The sequence below is a fragment of the Anabrus simplex genome, chromosome 8 (genome assembly GCF_040414725.1).
Source record: "Anabrus simplex isolate iqAnaSimp1 chromosome 8, ASM4041472v1, whole genome shotgun sequence".
NCBI lineage: Eukaryota > Metazoa > Arthropoda > Insecta > Orthoptera > Tettigoniidae > Anabrus > Anabrus simplex.
In genome coordinates this window covers 93,952,065-93,970,131 of record NC_090272.1, presented here as the reverse complement: position 1 = coordinate 93,970,131, position 18,067 = coordinate 93,952,065, and the positions used below count along the sequence as shown (strand labels likewise).

At 41.7% G+C, this 18,067-nt stretch overlaps 1 protein-coding gene across 1 annotated transcript in view; it reads left to right on the top strand.

The window, feature by feature from the left end:
* LOC136879309 (BTB/POZ domain-containing protein 3) overlaps positions 1–18,067 on the top strand; it is a 62,854-nt gene that overhangs the window by 19,494 nt on the left and 25,293 nt on the right. The window contains exon 2 of the mRNA XM_068228963.1: positions 3,995–4,131. Within this exon, the coding sequence (XP_068085064.1) occupies positions 3,995–4,131 (137 nt within the window). The remainder of the gene's footprint in view (positions 1–3,994; positions 4,132–18,067) is intronic.

Here is an 18,067-nt window from a genome sequence, read left to right as displayed (position 1 = left end):
AGTTCTACTGCTTGCGTAAATATCTACTAGAGTTAGGATAAGGAATGTCAGCTTGACTGTTAATCTCCCGATCTCCTAGCAATTTTACATGGCATTTTGGCAAATGTCAGGATAATAGGATTAATAATTTTAAAAATATTGACCTATAAAACAATCTCCACTGCACTATCGACAATCAAACTTGATGATATATTTTCCATAGCGGAGTATTCATATCTACCACAGAATTCTTGGCGGATAGCATCATGTGTCAAGCTGTGAAACTGATCTAATTACAGAGTGGAGACCTGTTTGTTAAGACCGATAAAGCACCCAACTAGAGTGACACATCCAGTCGACCGAACTGTTGGGTTGCATTCCATGCCGCCAACCACACAGTGAAGGATCCTGCTTACCGATACAAAGTCTTGCATTAATCTCATTTCTTCTACATCCATTACTTCTCAGCCCCCAATGAACATACTGCTGCTTCTCAGCTTCCTCAAGAGGACAGGCTTCAACATTCACTCAGGAACCATCTTGATAGATCTTGATATGGGAAGAAAGCTGTATAAATACAAGAAAAGGGAAGAGACCGCAGATACACTCATGTTCATATAAAACAGAACACCTGAAAGACTAGAGATAGGAAGTTCACATTCACAGGACACGTTCACTGGTATGTTCTGCAGAAACTATTAGCATTTCAGTCACTTAGGTTCAGCATGTGTCCTGTTGCCTAGTAGGCATTGGGTCCTCCACGGGCACTGATAACTTGTTCCATGCATGATGGCATCAATGTGTATAAGGCGCAAATGGCATCCTGGAGTATAGCCATCCATGCTGCATTCACCTGGTTCCACAGTTCATCTTTGGTGTTTGGCATCGGGTCACAGCGCCTCACCCGTCATTTCACCATATCCCACACATTTTCGATTGGCGACAAGTCCAGTGATTGGACGGGCCAGGGCAACAGTCTGACATCCTGTGACAACCAGAAGGCACGTGTTCGTACAACAACATGTGGTCACACATTGTCCTGCTGATATATGGCGTCTTGGGTGTCATGCAAAAGGGGTAAGGTTACGGGTCGCAGGATGTCATTCACGTAAGTCAAACTAGTCACAGTGCCCTGGACGCGCACCAACTGTGATTTGTGGTTGTACCCAATAGCACCGCACACCATAAGGCCTTGAGTTGGCGCTGTATGTCTTGTGCGAATGCAGTCAATGTGATGCCCCCCCGTCTGCGGCGAACCAAAATGCCATCATTTTCAAACAAACAGAACATGGATTCATCCGAAAACACTTTTCTGTTGCCATTCCTGTCCCCAATGACGTCCTTCCATGCAGCACTGCAGTCTAGCATGCTTATGCACATTAGTCAAAGGTAGGCGGAGAAGTGGACGACGTGCCGGTAACCCAGACCGTAATAAATGGCAATGGACTGTCACTCCTGATAGTGTACAATATGTTACACTGTTCCACTGTTGTGCCAGAGCCGAGGAGGACGCAGATCTGTCCTGCAATGCCATTCGGATGAGGTGTCGATCTTCTCAGAGGGTGGTCTAGGTGGTGCGACTAGACCCATCTCATCATATTCTACGGCCATCTGTCAACCATTCTGTACACACTCATTGCATTGCCGACACACTTCGTCCCACACAAGCGGCAATTTCCCGGATGGATGCATCGCGTTTTCTCATGACAATAATGCGCCCTGTTTTAAACTCACTCATTTGATGGTATGGTTCATGCATATGGCTGCGAGGCATCCTGCACATCTGCTCAAGTCACACTGATCCATTACCTTTGGTTTATAGCTACAAGAAGTTCCGCAGGCACATTTTACCAGTCGGTGGTGGTGCGCCAAGATATCGATGTGGACCTTGAACCTGAGGACCGAATGGTTCAAATGTTAATAATTTCTTCAGAACTTACTAATGCACATGTCCTGTGAATATGAATTTCCTATCTCTTGTCTTTCAAGGTGTTCTGGTTTTAATGAACATGAATGTATAAAGATATGGAGATTGTCCTTATGTGTTTCCATGTTAGTCTTGTCTTCTCTCTATTGCTACCTCTCCTGTTTATGTTTATCCTATTGTGTGTTCCTGTTTTTGTTTCTCTCTCTATATGACTTGATTTGACAATTTTTCTTCTTTTCCATTCCTTATATCTATGTTACAAGTTGATTTATTTTCTGGTTCACAGAGCTAATGCTTGAATTTCTTGAAAATGTCCTGTATGAGAATGGTCACGCACATTTTGGGGGTGGCTACTGTTCTCGCACCACTCCAGCCGGCCTAGTCTTCACTGCATAGTTGCACTGAAAACTGTTTATGATTGTTTACTAAGTGGTGGTGAAAGTGATTATTTTAATTTATGACTTCTGGGCTTTTAGGCTGTAAATGATTACTTTACATCAAGCTGGTTGGGTAACTTAGGCTTCAAATATCTGTTAATATGAGGGGAGATCAAATATAAATGGGATTTTATTTTTTATTTAAATTCATTTATTGAATAATACAAGGCAATTACAATTTAGTTTTCCGCATAGTTTCATGCTTTGGAAGTGCATTTGTCCCAGCATATGGGCAGCTTTTTGATGCCCTCATCGTAAAAATAACAGGGTTGTGTCACCACCCATTTTGCGTACGGTCTTCCACACTCTAGTCATCTTCAAATCATTGCCCTCCTAGAGCTTCTTTAAGCGGTCCGAACAAATGGAAATTGCAGGACGATAAGTCCGGGCTGTAAGGAGGATGATCAACTGCAGTCTAGTGCATCTCCTGTAGCTTGGAGACAGTTAAAGCTTCAGTACGGGGCCACCCATTGTCAAATCGGTTGGTCTCGTCTTTTATGGTGATATGCAACCCTCGCCTTGTTCAACAGTCTTGCCAGCTGACAGTTGAGTCTTGGCTTTCACTGGTGCTGCCTCACCTTTCCTCTGCCACTCTTTACACACATGCATCCTTGACAATGTTTGATCACCAAACTGTGCAGTCAATCTCTGGCAAATTTCTGCCGCTGTAACTGCTTCACGAGCAAGATATTTTATAATTAGGAGTTGCGCAGTGAAAGGGGGCACCTGTAGCTCCGACATCGTGAGCGTTACTGACTAAACAGCAGGAAATATCTAACAGCACACTCTCCCCACGCCTAATGGTCCCGCCTAGGCATAGCAGAAGCGCGGGGCCAGTCCTACCAACTGTTGATGTTCATGATCGACCTTTGTATTACACACATCAAAAAGCTATGTTACAAAAATGTTAAAGTTTGACTTTCTTTATTGTATTTTTCTTTGCTTTGTGCTGTTTTTCTTCATCACAAAAAATGATCACAGATATTTTTGATTTTATATCTTTGTGTTTTTAGGATTTTAACTATAAACAGAAGGCTGAACACAATTCAGTTTGAGTTAAGAAGAATTAACTTGCACAGCCGTTTCCACTTTCACTCAACATCGCCAGCTAGGGCATGCTTCTTGGTCACTTAGTGGGGAATATTCAAGTAAATTGTACTATAAAATTACACAAAACATATGGAGTCTTTATTTCAAAGTTATGCAAGTTAGGCATGTTGCTGGTTATTTGGATACCTCACCACGTGCAGCTCCGGTAGTGGAGTTATCTGTAAACTCGGTCCTGCAGCTGAGCGTGGTGATGAAATGTTAATACATGATGTCAGCTTGTCATCATTGGTTTAGTGTTAATATGTGTGGTTTTTTTTGTTTTGTTGGCAGAGTATTTTAAGTATAAATGTTCTTTTAATACAGAGTTGCTCAAAAAGTGATATTCAGATTAGAACAACATGTTTTCATTGTGAAGTGCTATACGGAGCATTTGTCTGAAGGAGGGTCTGTTTCATTTCACCTTCTTCGTAACTCAACTGACGATAGCCATGCATTAATAGATTTTCATAAAGAGTAATAGCAATATTATTTCATACTTTTATCATAAAGTGCAGGAAGCTAAAAAGACCCTCTCTTTTGATTTGTGAAATTTTCTTTTCAGGTTTACTTTTCAGCTATTAAAGGATTCCTAATCCGCGTTAGCCCTGTGTTCGAGCGCATGTTCTATGGGGAACTGAGGGAAACAGAACCAACTGAAGTACCTGACATAGAGCCAGATGTATTTAACACAATGCTAAGGTAAACATGAATCATACTTTGCTTAGTCTGAGCACTGCTTGAAGCTGTATTTGGTCAGAGGCACAAACTCTGTGAGACCTAGGTCTCTTTAACACCCACAAAATATATCTGGGAGGCACTGGGCTCCCCAAAACTTGGCAATTAAGTAAATGAAGACCATGCTTCCAGAGTTGTTGAAGTTCGTTCCACTCCTTTAAATGATCCCTACGTCAACTTCTTCAGCAGAAAGGTGATTTTGGAGTCTGAGAAGACTGATAAACTACTTGAGGTCAACAATGACTTAACCTTCTTACAATCCTGAATGTTCATCATGAGGAGCCCAGCTCTTTGGACATGGATTCTGCAGCTGATAAACTCATTTCTAGAGCAACAACTCTGGAAGTTGATTTTCACTGTAAAAATGTAACTGAATTTCATTTTTGAACTAAGAAGTCAAAACTTTAGTATACACTAACATCATTCTGTTTGCAGTGGTGCAATGCATAATCATTATAAAACAATTTAAATGAATGTCTGCTTATTACTTTGGGTGTTTCCTATTAACAAGATGATGGGAATGGTGACAAAGATCCTTTGCATGAGACTGATAAACCAAGCTTAAGAAAGTGAATTAGATAAATTTTTGCCTACCTTCCTAGGGTGGTATTATTGCTATTTGCTTTACGTCGCACTGACACAGATAGGTCTTATAGCGATGATGGGAGAGGAAAGGCCTAGGAGTTGGAAGGAAGCGGCCGTGGCCTTAATTAGGGTACAGCCCCAGCATTTGCCTGGTGTGAAAATGGGAAATCACGGAAAACCATCTTCAGGGCTGCCGACAGTGGGGTTCGAACCCACTATCTCCCGGATGCAAGCTCACAGCAGTGTGACCCTAACCACACAGCCAACTCGCCCGGTCCTTCCTAGGGTGACCAGATCTAGAATTAGAAAAAGGGACACTTTCCTGGAGGAACATTTTGATGAAATGATTTCATATTGTTACTCCTATGCCAAAACCATGAATGTGACAATGCTCTTCCTATCCATTATTTCCCTTAAGACTGGTCACGCCTCCCAGCCACATATTGATATACAGTCCATCGGAACAATTTTCTTTGAGTTCATTTTCCTATGCGCATCTGGAAAGGAAAATGATCCTTAAATACATCATACTCTAGGTGTGGGTAAACATGTAATGCAAACATATATTCTTACAGTACGGTACAGTAAGGTTCATTTTCCTTTAAACAACTGTAAGGGAAAATGAACTCAAAACAAAGTTTGTTCTGATGGACTGCATGTTGGTTACAAGGATAATGTTCAGATAGAGGAGGTAAGAATAATGTCATGTCCAATAATAATACTGCCTTGAGGAATTCCCCTCTTAATTATTACAGGGTCAGGTAAAGCTTCGCATACTCTAATTCTCTGAGATTTTGTTTTTGCTATTGGCTTTACGTCGCACCGACACAGATAGGTCTTATGGCGATCATGGGACAGGAAAGAGGCCTAGGAATGGGAAGGAAGCGGCCGTGGCCTTAATTAAGGTACAGCCCCAGCATTTGCCTGGTGTGAAAATGGGAAACCATGAAAACTATCTTCAGGGCTGCCGACAGTGGGGTTCGAACCCACTATCTCCCAAATACTGGATACTGGCCGCACTTAAGTGACTGCAGCTATCGAGCTCGGTAAGAGATCTATTTTCTAGAAATATAGCAACCCATTCAGTCACTCTTTTGTCTAGTCCAATTTCACTCATTTTTGCCAGTAGTCTCCCAAGATCCACCCTATCAAATGCTTTAGACAGGTCAATCGCAATACAGTACATTTGACCTCCTGAATCCAAGATATCTGCTATATCTTGCTGGAATCCTACAAGTTGAGCTTCAGTGGCCTCCGGAGAGGCCTGGTGCAGGTCTTTGGATTTGACGCCCGTAGGTTACCTGCACATTGTGTTGAGGATGAAATGATGATGAAGATGGCACATACACCCAGTCCCTGTGCGAGGGGAATTAACCGATTATGGTTGAAATTCTTGAACCTGCCGGGAATCAAACTCGGCACCCCTGTGACCAAAGGCCAGCATGCTAACCATTTAGCTATGGAGCCGGACATACAGGAGGTGATTAATACTAATGAAATATTGAAATTTACCTAACAATGATATTTACAATAAGATACAAAAGTTGGAAACTAGAAAAGAAGCTGGAATATGAGGGGATATGGGTTATGGGATATAGTGCCATATCTGAAGTATTTATTTGACTATTGTTTGCATGAAGGAGCTATACCAAATGAATGGAGAGGTGCTATATTAGCCCGTGTATAAAGGAAAGAGTGATAGACATAAAGCTGAAAATTACAGGCCAGTAAGTTTGACATGCGTTGTATGTAAGCTTTGGGAAAGCATTCTTTCTGATTATATTAGACATGTTTGAAAAATTAATAAGTCAGTTTAGGTTTAGGAAAGATTCTACTGAAGCTCAACTTGTAGGTTTCTAGCAGATATATTTGGACTCAGGTGGTCAAATGGACTGTATCGCAGTTGACGTACCGTATCTAAGGCGTGTGATAGGGTGGTAGATCATGGGAGACTACCAGCAAAAATGAGGGTTATTGGACTAGACAAAAGAGTGACTGAACAGGTGGCTGTATCTCTAGAAATTAAAACTCAGAGAATTAAAGTAGGCGAGGCTTTATCTGATCCTGTAATTATTAAGATGGCAATTTCTCAACGCAGTATTATTGGACCTTTATGTTTTCTTTATATAAATGAGTAAAGAAGGGGAATAAGAGATAAGGCTTTTTGCAGATGATGTTATTCTCTATAGAGTAATAAGTAAGTTACAAGATAGTGAGCAACTGCAAAAAGACCTCGATAATGTTGTGAGATGGACAGCAGGCAATGGCATGATGATAAATGGGGTTAAAAGTCAGGTTGTAAATTTCACTAATAGGAAAAGTCCTCTCAGTTTTAATTACTGCATTGTTGGGATGAAAGTTCCTTTTGGGGATTACTGTAAGTACTTAGGTGTTAATATAAGGAAAGATCTTCATTGGGGTATTCACATAAATGGGATTGTAAATAAAGAGTACAGACCTCTGCACATGGTTATGAGGGGTATTTAGGGGTTGTAGCAAGGATGTAAAGGGGAGGGCATATAAGTCTCTGGTAAGACTCCAACTAGAGTATGGTTCTAGGGGGGGTATTAGACGCTAAGCAGGACTGATTCAAGAACTCGAAAAATCCAATGGAATTGCAGCTCAATTTGTTCTGGGTGATTTCCGACAAAAGAGTAATGTTATGAAGATGTTGCAATGTGTGGGATGGGAAGACTTGGGGGGGAAAGGAGATGAGCTGCTCGACTGTATAATGTCCAATAATGGACCAACTATATTGGTATTATAAGTGGTATGTTCCGAGCTGTCAGTGGAGAGATGGCATGGAATGACATTAGAAGACAAAAAAGTTTGAGTGGTCTTTAAAAAAGAAAGGAAAGATCACAATATGAAGATGAAGTTGGATTTCAAGAGAACAAATTGGGGCAAATATTCATTTATAGGAAGGAGAGGGATTGTAATAATTTACTAACGGAGATGTTCAATAAATTTCCAAATTCTTTGCAATCATTTAAGAAAAGGCTAGGAAAACAACAGACAGGGAATCTGCCACCTGGGTGACTGCCCTAAAAGGTGATCAGTGTTGATTAACTGACTGACTGACTGATCGATCGATCCAGTACTCCTTCATATGGGTGTGCTGTTTCTTCTGTTCATCTGTCCAGGCTCTTCCCGTCTTTGTTGGTCAGGAGTTTTATGAGTGCAATGTCCAAACTTATACTTGCATCTAGCACATCTCCATCTTGCACAACCATATTTACACAGCAATGTCAGAGATAGTCTCAAATGATGGAAATACTAGAAATATATCACACATCATTGAGTTGGGCAGTAGTACTGACCACCTAGGAACATTACATTTAACTCTAACTGAACACACTCCAATGATGCACAGAGTTCATTCTAGATCAGGGTCCGCCAACCGCGTGTACGTGTGATGTCAGGTAACACGTCACACACTCTGCTCGGGCAGCGAAACGAGTAACTGAGAAGTGATGGCTAGAGGGGCGAGGGGAAACACAACGTCATTCATACGGGGAGGCCCAAGAGCTGCAGGTAGTATAATGCGGTTATGTGTAGTACATATTTCTATCCACATAATTTATTGTAACGTAACTTTGTTATGAAGTAACATAAAAGTTATAAAGCAACTTTATTTCTACATATACAAACTAATCTTTGGAACTGATATTGAACACAAAATTGCAGTGTTTTACAATATCACCCATTGTAAAAAATAGTGCTAATAGTAACAAACAGTACAGTTTTACAACAAAAATAGTACAGAGAGTAATCTGTAAACTCAAAACATACGTTTTATCTCATGATATCGATACTCAGTTGCCACTCGTGGGTTTCCTTGATTTTTGTATTCTTGTTTCGTTTACTAGTTTTGCAATATTTGGAGTTAATATTTGAGGAAACACTAAGTTTAAGAGCACACTTCAAATTGTGGTCTGACAACTAGCTTCAATGTTTTGGTTTTGTTGATTGAAAATAGAAAAGATTCGTTCACAGGCATACGTGGAACCGAAAATACTCAACATTCTCGCTGCAAACCTATGAAATCGGGGAAACCTTTCTTTTTTATATTGTGAGCCCAGCTACTCCAGAATTGCGTCCTACCATAGAAGGTGCACCATCTGTTGCTATTGAAACTAGTTTGTTCCATGGCAGAGAAGCATTTTCAACAACACTTACAATGCAGTTGAAAATGTCGATGCCTTTCGTGGTATTCTTCATAGGCACTAAATCCAGTATTTCCTCCCAAATTGTGAAGTTTTTGTCAACCCCTCGTATGAAAACGGCTAGCTGGGCCGTGTCAGAAATATCTGTGCCCTCGTCAATTGCTAAGGAGTATGTCCGGAAGCTTTTTGTCAGTTCTAATAATTGTAGGGGGACATCATCAGATTGAATTTTTGTCGACACTGTGTGCACGTTCAAGCTGGTAGCTTCGAACTCTTGAATGATGTTTAGACAAAACTCCTCACCTGCTAGAATTAAACATTCCTTTACGAATTCACCACCACTGAACGGTTTAAGTTTCTTTGCAATTAAATATGAAATTTTATAACTGAGTTGAACTGCTGACTCACTGATCGAATGCTCGACATGGTTATTTAATTTACCTTTTAGTTCTGTAATTACATGCACCCTTTCCTCGCCTTGATCATCATCATCATTATCTGTTTACCCTCCAGGTTCGGCTTTTCCCTCGGACTCGGCGAGGGATCCCACCTCTACCGCCTAAAGGGCAGTGTCCTGGAGCTTCAGACTCTTGGTCGGGGGATACAACTGGGGAGAATGACCAGTACCTCGCCCAGGCGGCCTCACCTGCTATGCTGAACAGGGGCCTTGTGGAGGGATGGGAAGATTGGAAGGGATAGACAAGGAAGAGGGAAGGAAGCAGCCGTGGCCTTAAGTTAGGTACCATCCCGGCATTCGCCTGGAGGAGAAGTGGGAAACCACGGAAAACCACTTCCAGGATGGCTGAGGTGGGAATCGAACCCACCTCTACTCAGTTGACCTCCCGAGGCTGAGTGGACCCCGTTCCAGCCCTCGTACCACTTTTCAAATTTTCGTGGCAGAGCCGGGAATCGAACCCGGACCTCCGGGGGTGGCAGCTAATCACGCTAACCACTACACCACAGAGGCGGACTCCTCGCCTTGATACTGATCATAATCTGCAGCGTGATACAAACTGCAGTGGCGTTGTAAATTATATATTTTTACATACTGTAGCTCTTTTCTACAAACTAAACATTTAGTTGTAGCAATCCTATCATGTTCAACAAATAAATATAGATCTTCCCATAAAGATAATAAGATTGGAGGCGTAGATAGCTTCTCGCACCGTGATGTGCTCGGTTCGTCCATACTTACGTACTGTACCACTAACACCATACGGCGGAGGATATTGATAGGTATGTCAAAATCAAAAATTACCTTTATTCGGAATTTGATCCTAGATTTAACAATTAGGAGTGTCTGGAAAATTATATTCTACTTTTAACTACGCCATTTTCAGTTGTTGCAGATAACAATGATCTATACGTGCAATTAGAGTTATTAGATTTACAGTGTGATAGAGAACTAAGAGATACATTTTTTAATAAGAAGGATTTGTGTGGCTTTTTGTGAAAAGTGTCTATAAAAGCCGTAGCCACCAGCATGTATGGCACTTCACGTGTTTACTACAAAGCGAGGCTGTCTCTTCGTCTCCAGTTTACGACAGCGGCTCCCCACCTTCTGCGCTCTTACGTCACATGGTCTCTCTGACGTCACACGGTCTCTCTTACTTCACACGCCAGCCAGTTGGCTGAGCCTGTTCTAGATTTTTAATTACTTTTTAAGGCCTACTTGTGGCTGTACTTTCAATGCGACTGGAACGTAATTTCTACTGCTGCAGGGTATGCTCAGCAGACTATCGAGTAAGTAGCACTGTAAATTTTTTTATGTTGTGTATTGTTGGTGGGGGTTTAAAAAAAAAATTATTTGCGAATTGACCACTGAGGATCACACTACCATTTCATTTTTTCTTTGTTTGAAGTTTCCTCTTCATCCAATACTCCTTCATATGGGTGTGCTGTTTTTTCTGTTCATTTGTCCAGGCTCTTCCCGTTTTTGCAGTTCTTTTGACTTGAAACCCTTCCAAATTTTGAATCATGGTCCAAAATGTTTTTCTGTCTAACATCTAAACTTCTTGGATGTTGGATTTATCTAGATCTTTACTAACTTCCTTAATCCATGCCATCATTGTCTTCTTGTTCCAGAGGTAGTCAAATAACTTTTTGGTTAGTGTGGTTTTTGTCCATTCTATACAAATGTCTGAAAAATAATAACCTTCTCTTTTTCATGGTCTCTGTGAAATTTTCTCCACATATTTATAGACATCATTGTTGTTCCGAAGTTTCCAGCTGGTTTCAGTCTGGATTGGGCCCAAGATTTTCCGTATTCTTCTTCTTTCTAGGATCTCCAACTTCTCCAACTTGTAATTCATGGAGAGGCATTCGCTGGCATACAGATGATGATGATGATGATGTTTTTGTTGTTGCTCCTGCTGTTGATGTTGTTAGGGGAATTACAAATGGTCAACCTTCCTGTCTTAACACTAATTAGAAGGAAGATGGAAGTTCCAACCCTGCAAATGAAGTTGTCTGTAAAAGAAAGTGGTGGGCTATGCAGGGTGTGGAAATGTAAGACTATTTATGACTCACAAACAATGCCAAATTCTGACAGAAAAACCGTAGTTACCAACCCACACTTCCTCGTTGAGAGCCCATGGTTTGCCTTTCAGTTGCCTCTTATGACAGGCAGGGGATGCTATTAATGTATTCTGCCGCTCCCATGAACAGGGATTTATGTAGTATTCTTCTTCACCCTTTTCCTCTTTTGCATTCAAATTTCCCTTCTGTAATCTACTGTAGGAGGTAATACTTGATATTCTGCAAGATATGTCCCAGGTGTTCAGTTTTTCTCCTTGTAGGTGTAATAAGAAGTTCTTGATTTCTGTTCATAAGTTTCAGGACTTCTTTGTTAGTTACTCTTGCTGTCAATAATATTTTAAAAATCGTGTGACAAGTCCAAATTTCAAAGGCCTTGATCTTCTTCTTTGTAAAATTTTTTAGCATCCATCTCTCAGCACCATACAAATGCAAATGTAAACTCGTGTCCTCATCCTGAGGTAGTGCAGATCTTTTTAGGCACACCCCCAATGGAGGTGAGCTGCATGTACCATTTCAACCACATTTTTTTTCTTGTTGCTTTACGTCGCACCGACACAGATAGGTCTTATGGCGACGATGGGACGGGACAGGACAGGGCTAGGAGTGGGAAGGAAGCGGCCGTGGCCTTAATTAAGGTACAGCCCCAGCATTTGCCTGGTGTGAAAATGGGAAACCACGGAAAACCATTTTCAGGGCTGCCGACAGTGGGATTCAAACCTACTATCTCCCGAATACTGGATACTGACCGCACTTAAGCGACTGCAGCTATCGAGCTCGGTTTCAACCACATACCAGCCCTCCTGCCATTCTTAAATTTCTGGCAGTACCAGGAATCGAACCTGGGCCCCCGAGGACAGCAGCTAATAACACTAACTGTTACGCTATGGAGGCGGACAACATACAGATTAGACCAGATATAACATTTTATAAATCTTACCCTAAGATTGACATCCAAATCTGTACATGTAAGTATTTTCTTGAACTTCATGTAAGCACAATGGACATTGTCTGTACAGTACTTTATCTCCATGTCTGATGTTCAGCCAATCATGAATTTTTAAGAATCACAGCAATAGAACCAAGCTTTTGGGTTGTTAGACTCTTTGTGTGTGTATGTTTGCAGCGTTCCGCCAAGAGTGTGCATTTTGGCTCAGCAATTAGACTTAAAAAAAATTACATGCACGCACACACACACAGAGAGAGAGAGAGAGAGAGAGAGGTTCATAGGGCCTGGGTTTGATTCCCACCCAAGCTGGAGATTTTAACTCTGTATGGTTAATTCCTCTGGCGCAGAGAATGGGTGTTAATTTCTCTTCATCTACATACAATTCCCCACACTACCAGTCACCACAGAAACATCCAACAGTGATTACATTCCTCCTCATAGGATTGGTATCAGGAAGGGCATCTGTTCACTAAACTGGGCTAAATTGACTTCACATGCCAACCCTAATAAACTGGGGGATAAGCCAAGAAGGAAGAATAAATTGACTGCTGACCATGTACCCCAGGGCAATCATATGCATCAGTACAAGCCAGTACAAACAGACTGATGTTGCATTTTTCTCTCGCCAACAAAATTTTAAAACTTTCTCAATTAGAATGTTATTAAAGTCCACATTGGTTGTTCTGTTGGTTAATGCTGTCCCTATCATTTGTGAATGATACTAAGTTAACACCAGAGTTGCTTTTGATCTTTAATTGTTATCCAGCTACATCTTCCAAGCAGCCTTCCACAATCTTGAAAAACAGGATGTTGACCAATAACTTATGGTATGCACAATGCTGTAGGTGGAAACATTTTTAGCAGATACTGTTAAAATCACTTCTTACCATTATGTCAAAGTAGGTGCCACGGGTAGACTTGTTTTGCATATTTCTTTTTTGTGTGTGTGATGTTTCTTCTCTGGCATGCAGTCTCCCTGGGAGTCTCCTTCTAGATCGCAGCCATTGTGGCACATAAAGCAAAGGATTCCTCGTCTTGGCAGCTTGGTACCTTCATGAGTTTTGAAAGTAATGAATAACAGTGGCAGAATTCTTGAGGTGCCACACTCTAATGTTACCTAGCCAATTTGGGGGCAAGCCACAAAATTCTGAAATTAACTAACCACATCACAGAAACACTTGAGATGATTGTCCATAGTTTTAAAGAAAAGTAAACAACAGCCAAGTGTTTCAACAAAGAGAAGAAAATGTAATATTTGTATAATGTTTTTCCTGGTACACTAACTGCATGTTTCTATATATGCTGTTATGGTGTACGGAACTCTGCCACTGGGAGATACCACGGAAATCCTAGTGCCAGTCCCAAGCCTGGATAAAGGAGGAGGGTCAATGGCTGGTTATTGAGTCTCAGTGTGGGCACCAATGCCGAGTGGGTGTCTACGGTAAATACTGAGAAATGCTCGAATTGATGGGTTTGCCTACCGACATAACCAGCAAATCCTACTCCCTAAGGAGATGGGTGAGGGTGAGTATCTGGCGCCTTAAAACGGGATGTTCTCGGCTAAGGTATGGTAACCCAGAAAGAAGGTTCCCTGGTCCTCCAGGTTGGGGGTTGTGCGCAGGGTTAACACCCCAGCCACGTGAAAAAATCTTGTTACGAGACATACCTACAGAAATAGCCGGATGGATAAATTGATGGTGACTAAGTAACAAAAAGGAAAACGAGATGTTATTTTTGGAACCTGGAATGTGCTAAGCCTGCACCAAGAGGGAGCCTTTAGGAATCTGAAGGAGGTCTTAAAGAATTATAAGATGTCGATTGCTGCACTGCAAGAAATCAGGTGGAAAGGTGCAGATATTATGGATTTGAAAAATTACACCATCTTCTTCAGTGGGGGTGATAAAAACCAGTTGGGAACAGGATTCATGGTAGCAAATGATGTGAAGCAAGCGGTTCTGGGATTCAAACCCATGAATGAGAGACTATGTTCCCCAAGCTTAAAGTTCTCCCTGTTTAACATAACAGTATTCTGTGCTCATGCTCTTACGGAAGACTCAAGTGAAGATGTGAAAGATGAATTCTACAGTGTACCCGAGAAGGAATATGATGCGGCTCCAAGCCATGATGTTAAGATTGTTCTCGGAGACATGAATGCTAAAGTAGGAAGAGAAGAAGCATTTAGACCAACGATTGGACTGCATAGCGCCCCACATGGAAAGTAATGAGAATGGACTTGGCTTGTAGACTTCACAATAGCATGATGTATTTCCCATGGAAAAATATTCACAAGGTAACATGAAAATCCCCCAATGGAGAGACAGAGAATCACGTTCTTATCAACCGAAGACACGGGTCGGACGTTTTGAACGTTAGGACAAAGAGGGGGGCAGATGCAGACTCGGACCACTATCTTGTGATAATGAAGTACAGTCAGAGAATAGCCAATATCAGGAAGATACAGGGAAAGAAGTCTTTGAAGTTTGATGTACAGGCACTGTATAGAGATGACAAGAAGTAAGTGGTTGCTGAAAAGCTCAGAGGTCGAGAGCAAGAACTAGAAGGAGCTACAGTGACTCAGCAGTGGCAAGTATTACATGATACTTTGAAGAGTGCAGCCACAGTTATGGTGGGATTTCAGGAACCTGTTAGTAGAACAGAATGGTATGACAACGTGTGTCAGGCAGTAGTCTTAAGGCGTAATGAAGCAAGAAAAAAAAACACTGCAGCTAAGAACAAGAGCAAGCACTGAGAGATTCCAACAAGCTAGATGAGAGGAGAAGAAGGTACTGAGAAGGAAGAAGAGGGAGTGGGAAAAAGATACAGCAGTTCGAGGAAATGCAGAACAGAAAGGAGGTCAGAGCCATGTTCCAGGGAGCTAGGTAAATTAAGAAGGGATTCCAGCCTTGGAGATGAGAATAGGATAATGGAAAGGTGGGCAGAATATTTTGAAGCCCTTCTGAACCCTATAGAGCAAAAAATTCAGGAATCGCAGGAGCAGGTGGGAGATGGTCGGTTGTAGATGGTGGGGAGGAAAACATGCCTGAAATGGCCTTAGAGGAGGTGAAGGAGGCAATATCCCTCATGTATAATAATTGTTCACCAGGAGATGATGTCATTCCTGCTGAGCTCTTCAAGTATGGTGGGGAGGAAGTTTGTAGGGAGCTGCATAACCTCATTTGTGCAGTGTGGGAAAGGGAAGACATACCAGAGGATTGGAACACAGAGGTCATCTGCCCCATCTATAAAAAGAATGACAAGACGGTATGTGGCAATTACCGTGGGATCTCACTTCTCAATGTGGCATACAAGATCTTCTTAAAAGGTTTGCAAGGAGATCACAATTGATCACATCCTGTCATTACGACTAATTCTGGAGAAGTGCCACAAATATAACGTCAACGTACACCAACTGTACGTTGATTATAAAGAGGCCTATGACAGTGTCCATAGATCCAAGCTATGAATGGTGTTGGAAGAAATGCAGGTGCCAAGAAAGATCATCTATTTTGTGGAGATGACATTGAGAAATACCAGAGCTAAAGTGAAAATCCAGGGGGAAGCTGACCAGGGAGTTCCCAGTGCGAGGAGGGCTTAGGCAGGGAGATGCTATGTCGACGACCCACTTCAGTCTTTGCCTGGAGCATGTAATTAGGAAAATACCTCTGAACCCTTGGGGTACCATCTACACCAGATCGCTTCAGTATGTGGCATTTGCAGACGACGTTGTCTTTGGTAGGAACACAAGAGTTGACGGAGGCACTGCGGTGCATGTGTGAAAGTTCCAGACACCTGGGATTGAGAATTAATAATGAAAAGACAAAGTATATGGTGAGCACATGGGAGAAGGGAAGGTTTCAAGGGGTGAGAGACCTGGAATGGGAAGAAAGAAAGCACGAGAGAGTTGGAAAATTCAAGTATCTGGGTGTCATAGTAACTGAAAACAGTGTAGTCAGTGCAGAGATCCAAGCACGCATCACAGAAGGCAATAGATGTTTCTATGCATTCCACAAACTTTTGTTGAAGTCCTCTGTTCTATCTAGAAGGCTTAAGCTCACTGTGTACCGCATCATAATACGGCCAGTAGTTCTTTATGGATGTGAAGCCTGGATGCTTACGGAAAGTGATAAGAACAGGCTCCAGGTGTGGGAAAGGAAGGTGCTACGGAAGATCTTTGGGGCTGTATGTGAAGAAGGCAAATGGCGCATCTGAACAAATCAAGAGGTGTACCAGCTCCAAGCTGCAATAGACCTGGTTGCAGAAGCGAAGAAGAGATGCCTGAGCTACTTGGGGCACATGGTGAGAATGGAGAATTTAAATTGAATAGGTGGAAAATAAAAATAAAAATTGTATGCAAATTATAGCAAGTTTCAATATGGGTCTAAACATGAGAATAGTTACATGCAAGGAGGAGAGGGTTCCCAAGAAGCCCTCGAGCAACACCCTGAAGGCAGAAGAAGGCAAGGAAGACCTAGGAAGAGATGGTGGGATGACGTCAGAGAGGATGTGCAGGCATTGGGAATCCGGAACTGGAGAATGTGTACAGCAGGCAGAGATGGTTGGGCGACAGCTGTAGGAGAGGCCAGGGTCCTGCATGGTCTGTAGTGCCAGAAGAGTGAGTGAGTGAGTGAATGTTATGGTCATTTCTTTATCGTCTCGACTGTATTAGGCATAGCAAGTCAGCAGACGAGGAAAATGGAAAATGGACTGCCTTCAGCAAATACAGAACAAGCCTTGGGGTGATCCTGATAGATGGCAAGGAGTGACAAGAAGGCACCAAAAGCTTCACCGTGGGAAATTGGAGGATGTATCCAGCAAATATCTGTGAATTAGCATTTGGTGATGACATTGCACTTATTGCTTTAAATGCACATAACCTTCAGTTTAATCTGAACATAAGGCAGGAGGAAATGAGCAGGCATAATGGTCATAAGTGATGACAAAGACCATGATGATTTCACATAATCCAACACACCACAAAATCATACTGAGAGGACACCAACTGGAGCAGGCTGAGAATTTCAATTACTGTATATCTAGTCAGCAATAAAATCGTGCTACCTTTCTGAGTAACATTTTAGATCGATGGACCCTGATAGCATGCCACAGTGCTTACACTCCAGATGCAAATCACACTGCTTTTCTCCATTTACCAATCTGTCAAAGACCGGTACGATATACCGAGCAAGTGGCTGTGTTGTTTGAGTCATGTAGTTATCAGCTTGCATTTGTGAGATAATCAGTTCAAACCCCACTGTTGGCAGCTCTGAAGATGTTTTTCTGTTGTTTCCCATTTACATACTAGACAAATTAAGGCCATGGTTCGTTCCTTCCTTCCCACTTCTAGTCCTTTCCTATCCCATCATTGTCATAAGACCTATCTGTGTCACTGCAACGTAATACCAAAAAAGACTTGACTAGCTAATATTAAATTTAAAAAATTAATTTTTTATAGTATGATTTATTTTTCTTGCTCCTGAAATAAACTTTCTCTAAGTTGAGTTGTTAAGAAATATAGTTTCTATGACTGCAATAAATCCTATGCCGCTTGACAATAGAGTGCCATATCCCTTGTTGTCAATCTAGCGTCTCTGCAAAAATTTCTGTTGTTATACTGTGTGTATGGTTTTCAGATTTTGTTTCCTAATGGTAGAAAAATAAAAGAAAC